Source organism: Labrus mixtus, chromosome 18 (genome assembly GCF_963584025.1).
Source record: "Labrus mixtus chromosome 18, fLabMix1.1, whole genome shotgun sequence".
Classification (NCBI taxonomy): domain Eukaryota; kingdom Metazoa; phylum Chordata; class Actinopteri; order Labriformes; family Labridae; genus Labrus; species Labrus mixtus.
The window spans coordinates 13744780-13763266 of NC_083629.1; the positions used below are offsets into that span (position 1 = coordinate 13744780).

Here is an 18487-nt window from a genome sequence, read left to right on the forward strand (position 1 = left end):
CCTTTGAGCAAACTGAAGTGTCTGAGGGTGACAGAGAGGGCAGCCAGCAGAAATACTTGGGATGAATGCCTGAATAGATACAGCACAGACACAAGAGCAGTCTCACGGTCCTCTCTTTAGATGAGTGACGGCCCCTGCAAGACTACACAGAGTGACCAGCATCTCTCTCCCCCCCCCCCCCCATTTAAGTGAATCGAACCACCCCGCCTCCCCTCACTTTGATCTGCACTACCACCTCATTCAACTCCAATCTAGGTAGGATATTCTTTCACCATTTAGGAAGTGCATTGTCCTGCTGTGGGAGTGATGTGACAGGAGCCTGTGATTGCACAGGAAAGAAGGGGAGCATTGTGTCAGATGAGCTCTTCTTGTTGGTTGTAAGCATCAGAGGATGGAGATGAGCTTTGGCTCCACACTCTTGAGGAGTGGGTGAATACTTCTTTTTTTCTTTTTCTTCAAATGCACCAATTGTTGACAAAAAAAAACTCTAATATGAAGACAATTACTGCCCCCAAGTGGTTCATCAGCATGCAAACAGAAATAAAATATAGGTCTATTAATTATCACACAGGCTCTAAACTTCTAAATCATCTTTATTTACTTACAGTTTAAGAACATTGAAAGAGACAAACAAAAGACTGCACAAGAAAATGATGTGGACAACAACAAAAAGGAAAATGAAAATATTTTACAGTATTTACAAATAAGCTCAACCCCTCTGGACTTTGCCGATTAGCTCATCACAGAGTTTGGTCAGCTCTTCTGCCTCCTTCTCCTGAAAACAAAAAAATATAAGGGACATTAGAAAAATCTGACAATAGTGCAAAACCTTTGTAAATATTCCCGACTATTCGTTTTTTTCTCTCTCACCTTCTGGTCCAGGCTCTTCTCCAGTGACTGCACCTTCAGCTGCTCCCGGCGCAGCTGTGCTTGCAGTCCCGATACCTCCGCCTTGTATTTGGACCTCACCTCAGCAATTTCTCCGTTCGCACTGAAATCAAGAATAAAAGCCAGTTAGACACTTCATAGTCTTCCAGTTGACACTCACAGCACAGTAGTCAGGTTTCTTACAGTGTAATTTTCTCCTCAGCGTGGGCTTTAAGGGTCTGGTAGCGCTGCTCCTCCTTTTTGATTCTTGCCAGATAATCTTGAGCACAAGCTTTCAGCGTCTCCTCATTCTGGGGATAATCAAACCAATCAAACTTCCACAGCTTTTGTGCACACCGCAATACGTGTCATGCTTTTGTGGTTCTTACCTTTTTGTAACCCTCAACAACATCCTTGTACTTCTCCAATCTCTTGAAAAGGTCAGAGAAAGATCTCTCCATGGCGTTCAGGTCACCGGACACCTGATCCTTCTCCAACAGGACCTCTTTGAGCTTCGCCTGGGACACCTCCCTCTCCTTCTCCTGATCGGCTAAAAGATGCAAGAAGATTAACGACACAACAGTACATGAATAATCTTTTTTTACGGCACATAATGTATTTTAACTTACCCATCATTTTTGCAATCACAAGCTCAAATTCTGCAATAATTTTCCTGTGTAGAGAGAAACAAATGTAAAATATCTACAACACTGAAATCAAATGAAATGACAGAAACCAAATTACACTCTGAGCTCACCTCATCTCCTGACCATCGCCATGTAGCTTTTTATATTTTGCACTCCATTGCTCCTCATTTTCTGTTGCCTAATGGAGAAGATACACAGTTATTATTATTTCTTCAGGTACCCGTAATATGTTTAATCATTGTTCATTCAGAAAACCTAAAGCTTAAAGCCTAAAGTGTTCAACCACCATACGTTCTGGATGAACCACAAGCATACATTATCAAAGAAACCTGTATGCTTGAGGTTCATCCAGACAGTATGGTGGTTGAAACTATGTGAGTGGGTTTGAAAAGCCAAGCTATCATTAAAGATCTGGAGTGGTTGTTAAAGTCTGCATTAAAATCCCTGAATTTACATCCACCCCAACAATCTCGCTTTAAATGACAAACCTTTTTTTTGTCAAATCACAAAATATTTAGCAGGACATACTTCTGCTGTGACCCTGGCGATGGCTGCGTCCAAATCTTTCTGACTGTACTTCAGCACTTCAATAATGGCGTCCTCTGTGTTTGCTTGCTGGGGGAAAAGAGGGACGAGACCCTCAAGGATTGGAGGAGCCTAGATGACAGTTACAGAGTAAATACATAAAGTTAGGAGAGGATGCAATGACTGTTTTGTTTTTTTAACAATTGGCAGGCACTTCCACATTTTAACATGCATTAAGACACAACATATGCTAATAGTGACTTACAGGTGCTGTAGCATCATCGAACAGTTTGAAATGATCCTTTTGTGTTGCATTTGCAATCTTGTCTGTCTCTTGAGGATTTTCAAGTCTGAATCAGGACGAGAGAAAAAAAAAAGAAAAGAAAAAACGGCGGTGACATTTCAGTCAAATTTCATTTTTTTGTACAGAATTTCCAGAGCAGAACAAATTCAGTTTAAACGTTCGCTAACAGCAGCAATCAGTGTAAGTGAAAACAGAAGTGCGTCATACCGCGTAACAAAGGGAGAGGGGCGAGGGAAGTGGGTCTGAGCAGCCGGGCCTGCAGACTTTTTCGGGCTCTCTCTCAGGAGTGGGTCGAATTTAAGGTACAAGGATTGTTTCCTCAGTGCAGACTCCTTGAACTGCAGACAAAAAAATAAATGTAATCAAAATTAATTCAGGTCGTGCACTGACAATGAAAGAATGTCGTCATTCACTTGCAGATAGTTCTTACACTGCTGGATCCAAACTGTTCAAGGTAATCGATTTGTCCATCAAAATCATTGGCCATGACTGGAAATAAAGAGGATAGGTTCACTTCAAAATAAGCTCTTTTTTTTTTTTTTAATGGACGCATCATACACTAGCACTAGACAATATCTCAAAATGTGTTGTTAAATTTGATAAAATAGAGTTAACTCAAAAAAAGGTCCTTACAAACAGTTCCGGGAACAAACTCGTCAATGCATTCTGGCAGGATGGCATTTGACTTGAGCTCAGGAGGACTCTCCACAGGTTGTTCAGCTTCAAGTTGAAATGTCTTGTCAGGGTCAGAGGCAACCTTGGCTTCAACATCCTGTCATTCAAAAAGATAAAAAAAAAATGTGAGAAACACACAAAGGAAAAATGTAGTAGTATTGTACCAACGTGTAAATACTTCTCTTACCGCTCCAGGCTTGGGGACGGCAGCTGGGACACTCTCTCCAGCACTACAGAGGGCGAAAAGGCATACAAACTCATGCAGGGAAATGAAGTGCTTCTGGCACATAAAGTGTCCACGGCAGTTAAATTCTTGATAGACTCAGATAAGAAAAAGGTAACATACCGTGGTTCTGAAACAGCTTCCTTCTCTGCAGGCTCCTCCACTTGTTCTGTAACAGAAGTCTCCATGAGCACAGGGACAGATTTCTTGCTGCACATCGGAGAGTTCTGCATGCTTGCTTTTGTGCCAAAGGGATTGAAGTTTGGGTCGTCAAATTTATCAAAGTCAAACGAATAAGACACTTTGGGAGCCAGAACGGCAGCATCGTCAGAGGCACCGGGCATCACTGGAGCTTCTCTCGGTGGTTTGATATCTGATGTCGGCTTTCCCTCTTTCGGTTTTAAAACAGGTGGCCTTTCGCCGAGTTTCTTGGGTGGGGGCTTCTGTTTGACCTTGCTGCCATCATTGAAACTGAACTCGAGTTTGACCGGTTCTCCTGTGACAGGGGCATCAGCTAGCTGGGGCATAGACTCAGCAGCATTAGCTGACATTGGGGCCACTGCAGCTATGGGCTTCACCTCAGGCTGAACAGACACCTGCTGAGGCACCTCAGGCAATTCAACATTTATGGGTTTATCTTGCTTAATATTGATCTCCTCGACGGGTGGGATATTGTCTGGCTCTTTTCTCCCAAGTACAGGGGAGTTCTGCATTTTAGGGCCACCGGTTTGGAAAGGATTTATTTCATCAAGGTTGTCAAAATCCAAGCTGTATGAACCTTTCGCTGGCAGTGGAGCATCTTCAATGAAACTGCCTGACACTTTGTCTTGATTAAAGCTTGTCGATGTTTCAGCAGGTTGTTTTTCATCGGGTGTGGCAGTGCACGAATCTTGTTCCTCGACCGCTGGGACCCTCACAACGGTGACAACGCTGCTCTCTGTGGAGCTGATGTTTGCAGAGACGTCAACCAGGGAGTTCTCCACAGATGTGGTGAATGGGAGCGTTTCGTCTAGTGCTGATTCTATTTTGGTAGGCTCCTCTGAGATCTTTTCTGGTTCTGTGTGTTGAGGATCGGCTTCAGGCGTAGGTGGGTTTTCAACAACTGGTCTTGCAGGAGAGAGGACCATCTTGTTAGATCCTTGAAATGGGTCGACAGCATCAAGGTTGTCAAAATCCAACTGATAGCCTCCTTTGCTTTGTATCGGCATGTCATCATCGGGATAAGACGACTCTTCTGTGAAAATAAATAAATACAAGTTAAATCAGAAATGTTCAGCATTTATAGGCATATAAGGTGTTTGTAAAATGTTATTATTTACCAGGTTTGGGCTCATCAGACTGAACAATGGCATCTTGTGGCAAAACGCTGTGAAAACAAACAGACTTTAATATAATTGTTTATTTAAGTCTCTGAGGGCATTTTGAAGTACGTGAAATGTTTCTTACTTTGTCATATCCAAATTTAAGGACTCCAATGCTTTAGTACACTCGTCCAAGCTTGTCATCTTGACAGACTTGGATGGAGATACGATTCTTTTAGTCACAGGGTCTCTTCTTGGAGTCTGAAAACAAACCTGTACACAAGCAATTTGATCAGTAAAGTAAAAAAATGGACAAGTCCCTCCCGTCCTATAAATACAAAATTGGTTTACTTAGCACACTAGTATCCCTTTGGCTTCAGCCACCAACATGAGCGTTATTTGTTGCTGTGAACATATTGAAATAGCTGAATAGGTTAAAATGATTTTGGTCAAAAAGTCTAATATTTTAAAAAGGTGTACAGAAGCAGCTAAGCTAACATACTGTATTTCCTTGTGAACAGCTTGTGGTTTGCAAAATCTAATAGCATTCCAAAATGGTCATACTTAAGTGTAACTTGACTTCAGCCTTCTATCATGATGGAGTATTCAAATATTCAAAGACATGGGGGACACAACATTCGAGTGAGCAGACTAGTACCTTAGCTGCTTTTGGCACCGTCTTGCTGGGCAGGTTCTCTGTCTGGCGCAGGATAGACGGCCTCCCAGTCGGCTGATCCAGGGCAAAAATGTCATTAATTGAGCTGTTATGCTTTCCTCCAAGGCAGACAGCACGATTCTCATCATTCACGTCAACAGAACTCATCCTGTGAAAAGCAGAGAGGCAAACTCTAAGTTAGAGAGGTTGGAACGAACATCCTGACCTCATCCATTAAAGCTGCTCACGGTTGATAAGAAAGTTTAGGTCATGGGGTTTACTGATCTGTGCAGAGCCTAAAGTTCATAAACTTACCAGAATCATAAGAAAAGCATGACTAAATCAATCTTCTCATATTTATAAGTCTGGGTTTGTGTATGTCTATAATTGTATTGATATAATACACTCCTTCTAGAGAAGCATGTTTTGTATAATAGAAGGTAAAAAAAATAGCCTCAAATTTTGAACAAAGATAAGAAAAAAACAAGGCTGGCACTACACAGTAAATTATACTTATTTCAAATATATGTTGGTGTCAAACAAAATGAATAGATTGATCAGTAACAAAAAAAAGTATAGAAAGGTTTCTGCTATTCCACAGTTTGTCCACCAGAGAGCGCTCATTTGTTTAGTATTCGTCTGTAAAAAGTCAGATTAGGTTGTCACTTTCTCAAAATTCCTAACTAATATGTGATTTTAAAAAAAGACCTCAACTTTTCTTATTGGCCATCACATCATTATTTGATAAATACAATCATATAAGACCACATCAGACCCAAAGTGTACATTTAAAATACAAGGCAAAAATGAAAAGGTGACATGACTTGGGGGCTCTCTGTTGAATCACAAGACATTTCTTTCACGCACCTTTTTGTTCGTTCACCATTGGAGCAGTATAATGATGCCTTTGTCCTACTGATGTCATGTGATCAATACGAGCCACGTTTTCTATCTGAAGTCAGTGTTTCACATCGCATGTAACGTGGAGTGTGACTCAACATCCGCGTTAAGTTTACGTTTTATCGAGGACAAACGTCAGCTAGGCATTTGTCACAGAAGTCCCATCTCGACCCTTTGGTTAGTCTACTCTTGACAAAACTCACATAAACTTTGACAGTACTATACCAACACGGCTTTGTAACTATGTTATCATCTAACGTAGCTACGTAAGATCTAACTAGGTAAACATTACCTTTGAATTGTGTTGAATGGACAGAAACACGATCAAGGTTTTAGTTACTCTACTTTTGCTTTCTATATTTTCCACCTACCTTAAAACACCAATGCAGTTGTCCGAAAATATAACGTAATTCGTCAATGACTTGAACTGCAGGCTGGTCAAACTATAATGATGCGCTTTTGAAATGCCCTCGCCTACTGTGAGAGTCAACCGTTTGGAATTTAAAAGTCTTGAAATGGACCAATAAAATCGCCGGAATCATTCAAAGGAAACCTCTTCCTGGTTCAGCAGCCAATCACGTCGATAAGCGGATATGACCCAATCGAGGACAGCCCACAAGGACAAACTTCCGAAATAACAGATGACAAGACAATGCTGTCAACATAAAAACTATTTTTATTTTTATTTTTATTTTTATTTTTATTTGTCAATTTTATTTCATAAAAAAACCCCAATAAAGTTAAGAAAAACAAACAAACATAAAATCTCGATCTCAAAACTAAGCAACAGGGATCATGCAAAATTCATACACTTCCGAAATAACAGATGACAAGACAATGCTGTCAACATAAAAAATATTTTTATTTTTTATTTTTTATTTGTCAATTTTATTTCATTAAAAAAAAACAATAAAGTTAAGAAAAACAAACAAACATAAAATCTCAAATTCTGAATGAAAACTAAGCAACAGGGACCATGCAAAATTCATACACATTTAATGTAGGAATTGTGCAGTATTTTTTTTTTAAAGTCAAATTGTCCTTTCGTTTTTTTTGAGTGCCTTCATTACATAAGCTCTTTTGGAAACAACATCCAATTCTGATTTATTTTTATTACAGAGATTCTTTTTACCGTGCTCTGACTGTAAACATGAGACTTGCCTTTTTACCATGAGTATTATATCATGATCTGTTATTTGTCTGTTTAAAAGTAATCAAATGGTTTGTTGTGCAGTACAGTAGATATTTTAGTGCTTGATTGTAAACCAAGACATCACCAGACAGTAAAACAACAAAAACAAAAGACATAATTCTTGGTTACAGCGTTAGCAGAACCTAATACTATTTAAAATTATTACTTGGGATTAAAGACACTGTGAGCTTTAAAAATGTGTTAGTAGGGCCTATGTAAACTCAATCCTATTCAATAAGAGAACGGGAGTCTCCACAATATATCCCTCAAGTTATTCAAGATGTCAGTTTCTCTGACACCTAATATCTTTTGAAGGGTGAGACAGGCTGGATTAATAGAAATAAAAGGGAATCAACAGGTTGTAGGGAAGGGCCAGAAAAGAACGACAGACATGTACAATTCTGTCAACAGAATATAAAATAAAAAATCGTGTTATGCTCGCTGCAACAGATGAAGATAAACACTTTTATTTTGGTCCAATAACCAAAGAAGAAAGGGTAGAGGCTTTAAAGCATAAACAGTGAAAACAATGTACTTCAGCTTTAAAGATAACATTGAGTATTCACTGTTTTAATCTAAATTTAAAAAGGGAAACTTAAAGCTTTCTGGCTAAGATGTTAGATAGTAAAATAGAAGGATACAAAGGGCTTGTTTTTACTATCACTATGAAACAGTTCTCATATCAACATCCGGGTCTTTGGCTCTTCATGACGTTATGCTGTTGCTCTCCGACACAACAGGGGGCGCCATTCACTCTAGATGAAGCCCAAATGAAGTAGAAGAAGAAGCGCACACCACGAAGAAGAAGTGGAGGACGACCTGCCCGCCAATTTTGAGGGATGTAAACAGTGTCGTGCTCTCCCGCTGACTGTGTTATGTAGAAAGTTAATCTTCCAGCAAACTAAGAACGAGCACATTTTCTTTCACAATGAATTCGAGTGGAAGAGGTAAAGTAACAACAATATATTGTTTATTTGGCAAACGAATATGATGACAAAAGCCACAAAACGTCAAACTTGTCGACGCCAATATTCACCGTTTGTGTGAAACGTTACTTTTAATCCAGTTGGAGTCAGGTAACGCTAAATACTCACAGTAGGCAGTGTCCTTGTGTTTTAGCCATTATTGTGTACACACAGTTTACTAAATCTCTTACTCAAATGTAACTATTTAATATTTTGTTGACAGGATCTGGTGATGCATCCCAACTGGTCTCCAGGTAAGGTGCTACCTGTTCTCACACTTTTCATCACAGCTTTAACAAAGTCCTCCAAAGCTTATCTTTACATGGGACAATTCCCATACCCCGTAGAGCACATGGGGATCAGGGTTAATACCACGAAAGTATCGTAAATAACACACGTGTGGTTACTTTTTTCTTCCCGAGATGATTTTTTTATTACAAAAAACTGCAAATAAATAAACATTTTCATGTCTTCCAAACTTAAAAAGGTAGCACAAGTTACAAACACTGATACCTGTTTGTTTTTAACATCTACAACTTAATTTGTTTTGTTTTTTTAAATAAGAGACCGTGTGTTATTTTTGTTCTCTGTTCCCACAGCAGTGACAGCGACTCCATTAAAGTGTTTGTTCGAGTGCGACCTCTGACTCAGGGAACCGGGCTGACCACAGATGGAGATCAGAATCTGTGTCTCACAGTTACCTCACCCAACACCATCCGTCTGCTCTCAAAACCAGAACCACGCACATTCACCTACGATCATGTTGCTGATATGGACACATCTCAGGTAGGGGCACGCTGTAATCCTATTTTAAACATATAATGTTAAAATAATATGTTACACTAGTTTGAGTTAATAAAAGTATTGTTTTTTTCGGGATAAATCAAATCTTTAGTTGGTCCTGGTCAGTATTTGCCTGATAGTTATCCAACCTTCTTCCACAGGACTCTGTCTTCTCCAGTGTGGCTAAGAATATTGTTGAGTCTTGCATCAATGGATATAATGGTACAATATTTGCCTAGTAAGTGGACTTAAAGTTTTATTTATACAGTGTAAAATAAGAAGATATTATATGTATATTATTGACACTATTGATTTGGGTTGTGTGACATGTGCAGCACAGTTCCTCATCAGATACCTCTCTTGATTTACAGCGGACAAACAGGCTCAGGGAAAACATTCACCATGCTTGGTAAGACGGAAATATGATCATTATTTTGTGTACTATGAAATACCATATTCAGCATTGGAATTATTCTACACTGGACTTCTTTCTGACTTTTGTCTCTCTCCCTCCAGGCCCATCTGAGTTGGATAACTTCACAGATGAACTTAGAGGGGTTATTCCTCGAAGTTTTGAATACTTGTTTTTTCTCATCAACAGAGAAAAGGAAAGGGTGAGCTTGGAAATGTTATTACTATGAAAGTGTTGCAAACCCAATTTTTTTTATGCTGGTTTTCTAATAAATGTTGTGCTTTGTTTGTTCTTTTTCCTTAAAGTCTGCTCAGTCTAAGAGTTTCCTTTGCAAATGTTCGTTTATTGAAATATACAACGAACAAATTTACGACCTTCTGGACACAGCCTCAGCGAGCCTTTTCCTCAGGGAAAACATCAAGAAAGGGATGTTTGTTGAGGGAGCTGTGGAGAAGGTCGTCAACTCAGCTGCTGAAGCCTACCAGGTATGAATTCCTTGCGATTTATGACTCATCAAATGTTATTGTGCTTACTGTAATACAAGGTAACACTCATGCCTGACTAGTAAGGAAGGCTGTAATCTGTACGTCTTGTATCCAGTTTGATTATGATCATGCAAATTAATATTTCCAAGATTACATTAAACCCATAATTATATGGTGCTATCTTGAGATATATATTGATAGGAGTGCACTGATAATCTGTTTGAAACCACTTAGGTGCTGTCTATGGGCTGGCGTAATCGACGAGTAGCCTCCACCTCTATGAACCGCGAGTCTTCCAGATCTCATGCAGTGTTCACCATGACTCTGGAGTCCAAAGAGTCCATTAATGAAGTGGTGAACATTCGAATGTCTCAGTTGAACCTGGTTGATCTGGCAGGGTCTGAGAGGCAGAAAGACACACACGCAGAAGGCTCCAGACTCAAGGTAAAGCTTCAATTTTCTTTAATTTTTCTGCATTTTAGTATCCCTCTTGTATTATTTTGTCTTTTACCAACAGGTATTTTCTGTAAATATTCTCTTTTAGGAGGCCAGCAGTATCAATCGCTCCCTCATGTGCTTGGGTCAGGTGATCATGGCACTGGTTGATGTGTCCAATGGGAAGAACCGCCACATCTGCTACAGGGACTCTAAACTCACCTTCTTGCTAAGAGTAAGTGATGCTTTCACATTCCTTTGTAGATTTAATTTTTTATTATAAATTGAAAGATGTGACTGCACCTTCTAATTTAAAAAGGTATTCTGCACTTTGACAGCTTGATGTGTTTCTTTCCCCACAAAAGGATTCTCTTGGAGGCAATGCTAAGACTTATATCATTGCTAATGTACACCCCGGTTCAAAGTGTTTTGGAGAAACATTGTCTACTTTGCACTTTGCACAGAGAGCAAAATTGATCAAGAATAAGGTATGTGTCATCAAACACTGCTTTATAATGTTAAAAAAAGATAAAACTTAATCTCTTATTATTTGAGAATTGGAGCATTTTCTAATCTCATCCTTGTGCAATTATCATTTCTTGTTAGGCCATTATCAATGAAGACACACAGGGAAATGTGAGGCAGCTACAGGCTGAGGTGAAGAAGCTGAAGGAGCAGCTTGCACTGGCACTCGGGTCTCAGGGAGTGGACTATGGTAGAGACTTAGCACCTGGAGGACCAGAACTCCCTATGGGTAACAATACTCACATAAACCTGTTACCAAGCATAAAACCTTCACAGTGACATCCTCTTGAAACCATTTGCATACATTTCAAATTCACCACAGTATTGTGTATAATACTCTGATGTAGGGAACTATATTACATGGAAAGCATTTGTGTTATTAAAGAAATGTGTTCTGATATGTTATAAAAATATAAATCTGAGTTTTCTCATCAGTTCCAGCCATTGGAAATCAACAGGATGTCTCGTTTAAAGCAAAGTTTATGGCTGCTGTTCGTCTGTGGAGGAAACGAGAACAGGAGAAGAGGGTATGGGATTTTTCTTTGTATTGTTTATATTTTGGAATAAATGCTGCTGTGAGGATGTTTGTGCATGGGAACTTAACACAATGTCTGACTACACTCAGATGCTAATAGAGAAGGTTGCTCGGCTTGAGGAGGCATGGACCCAGAAAGACAAGTTCATCCATTCCAGCCGAATGATCATCAGGTTTCGGGAGGACCATATCTCTCGCCTTGAAAAACGATTGAAGGCAGAACAAGGCTTACTGTCAGACAAGCAGTCTCAGGCTCTGATTGGCCAGCTAAAAGAAGAGATCGAGATCTTAAGGGATCAGGTAAAAGCCCATTCAGTGTTAAAAAAAAAGACAGTAGGTTTACATTGGATTTTATGTATCAGTAACTAGTCTTTTAAAGCGCCAGACATTTACAACAAGTTGTACAAGATCAACACTATATTGTTAAATTAATAATAATGATAATAAAAATAAATTCTGCATTTTTAGGTTGAGCATCACCCAAAGATGATTCGATATACAGCAGAGAACTTCAGTCTTAGGGAGGAGAACCGGCAGCTCCGTTCACTTGAATCTGTGGTGAAAGCTGAGGAGGCCATAGGCCAGGTTTCAGCTGAACTGGAAGAAGTCTTCCAGAGGGCTATGGAGACAGAAAAAAACACAGAAAGTGAGATTATTATCAGCTTCATTGTAAAAAAAAAAAGAAGGACGGATTAATGCGATGTATCTAAACATGTCAATGAACTGATTTTGCTTCACACAGCTCCAGCAGCCTCTTCTACATGTGTGGCTGTAGAGACTGCAACTGAGAAGCTGAAGGCTCAGCTGCTTCAGAAACAGTCTGACCTCTCATCTGCTCTGAACGCCTTTGAGGAATACAAAGAAGTCACCAAGTAAGAAATGTTTCATTGACAAAAACAGTTGAAGTAAAGTTTCAGGTTTTTTTTTGGTTGAACGATGTCTCACGCTAACTCTTTGATTTGATAGTATAACAATTCTTACTGTGTTCAATCTACACCTCTCTGACTCTTTTTGCTTCAAGAACAGGCTGTTCTTTAAATTTTTTTATTAATTTTTTGCCCTTGCTTTGTGTTCTAGGAAACAGTTGTCTCAACTGGAGTCTGATAAAAGATACCTCGAGAAGTCTAACAGTCATTTGGAAAACATTTTGGAAGCCACCAACGCTTGCAAAAAAAAGGAGGTGTCTGAGCTGAACAGAATTCATGTTGAAACTTTAAAGGTGAGTGTGATTTGAGATTTGTTTATGATCACAACCAAAAATGTTTTTGTTCTATCCAAATTGCAGATTCTCAAAACAGTTATTATAAAAAAAAGTAATTCTCTTCTTTCTCCTGAATATCTATTATACCAGATTCTCACCACGCCCACCAAAGCATACAACTTGCGGTCCTGCTTCATGCCTCTGTCTAGCCCAGAACACCTGAACGGGACAGATGATAAAGGAGATGATATTTGGTCTGAGCAGCCTCCTTCAGACATGGCAGAGATGGCTCTGACAGAGGAACTGCGCCAAGTGCATGTACAGCAACATCCATTATCCCTTACATGTCTGCACATAAAACATGTAGTACTTTTATTGGCTCTTATTCTTTTTAATTCTCTTATTAGGAACAAACGAGTAATGTGCAGTTACAGCTGAATGATGAGGAGATGAAGAACCACAAGCTGCTGCAACAAATTGCAAAACTTGAGGAGCAAATAGCTGTGATGTCACAAGAGTCCGCCCGCAAAGACGAGGTAGTGTCCTCGTGTTCCTTATTGACAGTTTTGTCTTTTAAAAACTCAATGTTATGTTATGAATAACCTGGTGTCATTAAATTAATAAATAATGTATTTTCATAATTGTTCTTTACACCTGATTCAGCTTCTTTCTACTGAGCGAGCTAACAAGGAAAGAGATCAGCTCAACCTGCAAGAAACTGTCGGTGAGCTGCAGCAAAAGCTTCAGTCTGAACAGCAGGCCAAAGAAGGTAGGCTTCTGATGTTTCTCCCGTGTTCTAATCACCTGTTCTACACCAGACTCCACTTTTGCTGGTGTAGAACTTTAAGTTTCTGCCACGGGACAATTACAAAAACCTTGAGAGGGAAGTTAGTAAAAAAACTTTTGGTAGTTCTGTTTGATCCACATTATCTTCTCTCCTGTGTGCATGATATTAGAAAGGTTTATTTACTTTTACCAGCGTTATCTTTTAAAATGATTTTTAAAATATTTGAAATGAGTTTGGGAAATTTGACATTACTTTTTTCCCTTTATGCCTATATACGGGCTGCACATCATCTGAATTTCTTTTCCTTGCATTCCTCTCAGGGCTTCCATACACAAATGTTACACATCTGTCTTTCCCTTTCTTCCAGTGCTGAGGAGTGAGATCGGGGATCTACGCCTGGTGCTGCAGTCCTCCGATAAGGAGCTGGCCTTCGTGAAGAATGAGCTAAGAGATGGCCAGAGTGAGCAGCAGAGAGAGATGAGCCAGCTCTCCAACAATCTCATCAGCACACAGCTCCAACTTGACAAAGTCCAGTAAGCAGGACTCTTAAACATCTGCATTGTCAGCTTTGATGTGTCTTATGTATTCACAACTTCCCTGTGTTCATTCCAGGCTGGAGTGGGAGCAGCTTCTGGAGCAGCATCGTACTCTGCAGGATTCATTTGACCAGCTGCAGGCCGAGGCGAAGTTTGACGCTGATCTAGCAAGACAGCAGCTGCAGGACAGGCAGCAGGAGATTGACAAGCTGAACGCACAGCTCACTGTGAGCGGACTCATAAAACGCCACCATCTCTTTTATTTCTACCTGAAATGTAGACTATGAGGATTGTTTAACTCTCTTTTTTATGTCTCCTTTTTAGGAATTGAATAATTCTCTGCAGAATGAACAGCAGCAGACAAGCACTCTGATCTCCCAGTTAAAAGAAAACAAAGAAAGCACATCAAAGTAAGTTTGTTGCCGGACGATGGCTTCAATAGCAAGTGTACTAAACTTTTTTTAAATCATCTCTCCCCCCCCCCCCCCAAAAAAAAATATTAACACAGATGACCTTGTTATGCCTTCAGAGAACTTATTGAAACTGTGCAGCAGAATACACAGCTAAAGACACAGGTCTCAGCCCTGACGGCACAAAATCAACAACAGGTCAGTCCTAAGAACAGTGTGCATGTTTAAGAATAACAGTTATTGCAGCTCAATCGCTCAATCTTATTTTGTTTTTTCTCAAGGCATCCAAAGTTGTCAATCTTGAACAATATCTCAACTCTGCCAATGAAACGATAAAATGCTTGGAGCAGGAGATCAAACAGGGAAAAGTAAGCCAGAGGGGTTTCCTCATAGTCCTTCCAATGTGATTGTTGTGTGTCTTTTACCCTTCTGAATCCCGACTGTGTACCTTTTGTCAGGATGTTGTTTTAGATCTGATGAACCAAACCAGAGACCTCCGCTGTGAGCAGAGCCAGAAGGATCAGTGCATTGAACAACTGTCTGAAGACGTCAAAGAAGTCACGGTACTTTCCTTTTTAATGTTGTAAATATATATATATCATAGTTTCCTATTCCTTTACTTTACCACCTTATACTGTAGAAATGTTTAAATCGGTCAGATTATTATTGTAATAATAATGTTATTGTTTGTCCAGGCTAAGTATAATGCTGCCTGCCTTGAAAGGGACGATATCACAGAACAGAATTCTAAGATGCAGACAGAAATATGTGACCTGAAAGAAACTTTAGACAGGGGCTTAGCCTCCAACAAAATTGAGGTAAGTTTCATCTTATTTAATACCTTGTTTGACACAATTTTGTTATAAATAATTCACAAGGTGACACAATGGTGTCGTATGCATGATGTGTTCTCAGGTGGAGGTTTTGCAGGAGGAGGTTGTTTATGCCACAGAGGAGGTTGAGAGACTTACAAAGGTTTTGGATGAGCAGAACAGTCTCCTTCAAGCATCTCAAGAGCAAACCGCCCACAAGGACGCCCTGATACAGAATCTGCAGCAGAAGGTAGTGTTAAGCATCTCGATAGAGACAAGACAATGATCAATAGGGAAAATATCTTCTAAATGATAACAGGTTATCAGAAATACTCATTATAAAAAAAAAACTTTTGTACTAGGTGCAACAACAGCAAGACGCCGTTGAAAGAACTCTCAGAAATGGAAGTTTCAAACCAGGGTTCGATCCAACAGTCACACCTAAATCATTACCCCGGGTAAGAATAGTCAGTGGTTTATATGTAGCCTATTGTTATCTTTAATCTGCATTCAGAAGTGCAATGTGTGCTCATCTTTTTCCTGAACCTCTCTTTTTCTCAAGACTCCCTGCACTCCATTAAGCTTCAACAGGGACCTGACCCAGGTCCTGGAGAGCCAGGAGCGGGAGCTGGAGAATCGACGCTCCTCCATGATGACCATGGAGGTTCTTTTAACTGAGCTCAATGCTGAGAGGACGGCAAAGAACGAGGAGATCCAGAGGCTAAAGGTATTTGTGTTTGTGCAGAAGTTGAATTGATCTTAAGCCATTCATCATTAGACTGAAATTGTCTTTCAGCAGGGTTGTGTCTGGTTCACTGTAGTTTTGTCTTCTTAATTTAAGATTTATATTTCACTTCTATAATGTTGTTCTATATTTAAAACTTGTTTTTTTTTGTCCTCAGTCACAGCTGACAGATAAAGAAATGGTCCGGATGGAGATCCAGGCTTTACTTGACCAGTTTTACACAAAGCAGAGCCAGAATGGAAACAATAATAGGTTGAGTTTATAATTTCACCTCATCAGGTCATCTAGTAATGTAGATCGTAGATGTCATAAGCAGTATAGATGATGCTTTTTTTTGTAATTTTTCAGCGAAGAGTTGAATGAGGCCATCAAGCAGTCTATACGTAAAGAGCTGCAGGAGGAGAGAGCAGAGAAGGTTTGTATTTATCTTCTGCTTTTTTGTCTTTATTGAAAGGAGGATTTCTCATTTATTGTTCTCTCATTTTGACAGAGCAAAATCGAGCAGAAGCTGTCTGACACTCTGAAGAAGTAAGGGGCTGTTTTATTTACTATTGTTATTATTCTGATTATCTATCAGTGCTTGACATTTTACAAATTCTGTCTGTGTTTGATTAGACTGCAGGCGCAGGAGTCCATGTTGACCCAGTCTCAGACCTGCGTTCAGGACCTGACTGCTGAGCTCAGAAACCGCTGTCTGGAGCTGAGAGAGCTGAACCACAGAGTACACGACGAAGAGAAGCTACTTCAGGTAAGAGCTGAAGAAGTTTGTTGTTCTTTGTACCTTGCTTGGTACACATGTTGATTATTGCTAAAGAAAAGATGCAAGAACAAAACTTGGACATTTTCTTATTTGGCAAAGTGTGACATTCATCTTTATGCCACTTGCATGGGAGCTGTCAAAAATCACAGTCTCCGTACATAGGGCGTTTGTGCACACACAAACTGCTAGGCTACCCCCCATAGTTCCCATTTTACATTTATTGGCAGCTAATGATTAGTGATTCGTTCTGTTGCATGTCAAAATGTCTTACAAATAGTTTAAAAAAGTACAGAAACTTGCAGATCTCTGTTGCAGAGACAGTATTTATCTCTTTTTGTGAAACAATCAATCCTTGATCAAAATTGATGCACTTTGTTTGAGCTGCAGCACTGACATACATGTTCTGTTTATTAGGAGAATGAGGTTCTCCGTAAGCAGAATGTGCAGCTGTCGGAGGAAAATGGAAAACTTGTGGGCCATAAGAACCACAAACAGAGGATTGAATATCTTGTGAAGCTGAAATTAGAGAACACCAAACTTCAAGAGGTAACTAATATTTTTTCTATCATAACAGGATGTTTTTATTTGGTAACGTGAAGAATATTAACACATTATGTCAATAACTTCTCTGCTCTGCTTTTGTTTGAAAGGAAAATAAAAAGCTCAGGACGGAGAGTGGTTTAATGCGAGACAACACAGGATGTTCTGTGATGACGTGAAATGCTGTTATTTAGTTGTTTGAAGAGAAGAGAACTTCATCTCAGTCAGTAACTTTTTAAGTCCACTTTTTACTGAGTTAAAGCAAAAAAAGAAATTGTGACTTTTACCTTGTCTCATTCAGGTAGTTGATGACATATTTTTATATATTACATCAATCACAATGTTTTTCCTCGAGAATATTGTCCCTTTTTAAACTGAACTGTGATACCAGCAGCTTTGACAGTATTGAAAACTTAGTCCAGCTATATCTTGTGAAGTCATTTATTTTCTTAGACTCAAGTGAATTTGAAAAATTGATGCATTACACCTTTTAATGTGAAATCTACAGAATTTTGTTCACAATTTGGTGATTGTCTGTGTATGTCTGAGTTGTTTCCACGCTAGATGGTTTCCTGTATTTTCCAATCATCTTGAGGTGTATGGCCAGTGTCTATCTTAGCATAATCACTATTCTTTTTTTATTACTGTAATTAAAAAAAGTTTTTTTTCCGCCACCTACATGTCTTAATTTCATATTTTGTGTTATTTTCCTGAGTAAAAATTACCGTGAAATCTTGTCAGAAGACCCTGATCAATGAAATCTTCATTTACAGGACTTGTAATATCCAATAATGGAAAATTAAGTGAGAACCTGTAGCCTTCAATTTTCACGAGCTTAAAACCTTTCCATTACGGTATATGGTGCTTGAGTTTAAAATCTAAAGGAGTAGGGTTAAATTACAAATGTGACCAATTTATACTACATAATGCTACTTTAAAAGCAATACTTTGTAAGTATTGTTTGCCCACGCTCATAAAAATACAGCACTTAAGTATTGCTTACAATCAATCATTGATTATAATCCTTTAATGTTACTATATAAAACAGATGAAGCCATATTGCATAATACTCTGCACAACTGTTGATTTGTATATAACTTTTTATTTGACCATTTTTGATTAATGGGCTTTATTTTATTAATTTTAAAGAAGGGTATGGCCTCAGTTTATTTTGGAAATCATTCGAATGCTAATATTGAAGTTTGACTTTTCGCTTTATGTAAGTGTGACCACCAGGGGGCGATGTAGCAGCTGCTCCACGCGCTTG

General features: G+C 39.2%; 2 protein-coding genes across 2 annotated transcripts; one reads left to right on the forward strand and one right to left on the reverse strand.

Annotated features, from left to right (window-relative positions):
* Positions 1-575: 575 nt before the first annotated feature.
* On the reverse strand, positions 576-6599 carry tacc3 (transforming, acidic coiled-coil containing protein 3). Its single transcript, XM_061062710.1, has 17 exons — positions 6469-6599; positions 5201-5366; positions 4688-4815; positions 4561-4607; positions 3365-4475; positions 3206-3248; positions 2977-3115; positions 2774-2832; positions 2551-2681; positions 2305-2389; positions 2043-2171; positions 1625-1692; positions 1497-1540; positions 1257-1417; positions 1072-1178; positions 871-991; positions 576-775 (listed from the first exon to the last, which is right to left on the reverse strand). Exons 2-17 carry the CDS (start codon positions 5363-5365, stop codon positions 710-712), a joined length of 2604 nt encoding a protein of 867 aa, XP_060918693.1. The 5' UTR covers position 5366; positions 6469-6599; the 3' UTR covers positions 576-709.
* Positions 6600-8103: 1504 nt separating this feature from the next.
* kif15 (kinesin family member 15) lies at positions 8104-17894 on the forward strand. The gene is made up of 35 exons (XM_061062706.1): positions 8104-8236; positions 8478-8508; positions 8854-9040; positions 9199-9275; positions 9409-9446; positions 9554-9651; positions 9755-9934; positions 10169-10378; positions 10479-10604; positions 10735-10857; positions 10976-11123; positions 11330-11421; positions 11520-11729; positions 11898-12075; positions 12172-12301; positions 12507-12648; positions 12781-12948; positions 13038-13166; positions 13294-13399; positions 13785-13950; positions 14030-14180; positions 14278-14363; positions 14483-14561; positions 14645-14731; positions 14822-14926; positions 15059-15181; positions 15279-15425; positions 15538-15633; positions 15738-15902; positions 16078-16172; positions 16269-16335; positions 16411-16448; positions 16536-16668; positions 17095-17226; positions 17331-17894. The coding sequence occupies exons 1-35, from the start codon at positions 8218-8220 to the stop codon at positions 17397-17399; spliced, it is 4131 nt and encodes a 1376-aa protein (XP_060918689.1). The 5' UTR covers positions 8104-8217; the 3' UTR covers positions 17400-17894.
* The last annotated feature ends 593 nt before the right edge of the window (positions 17895-18487 follow it).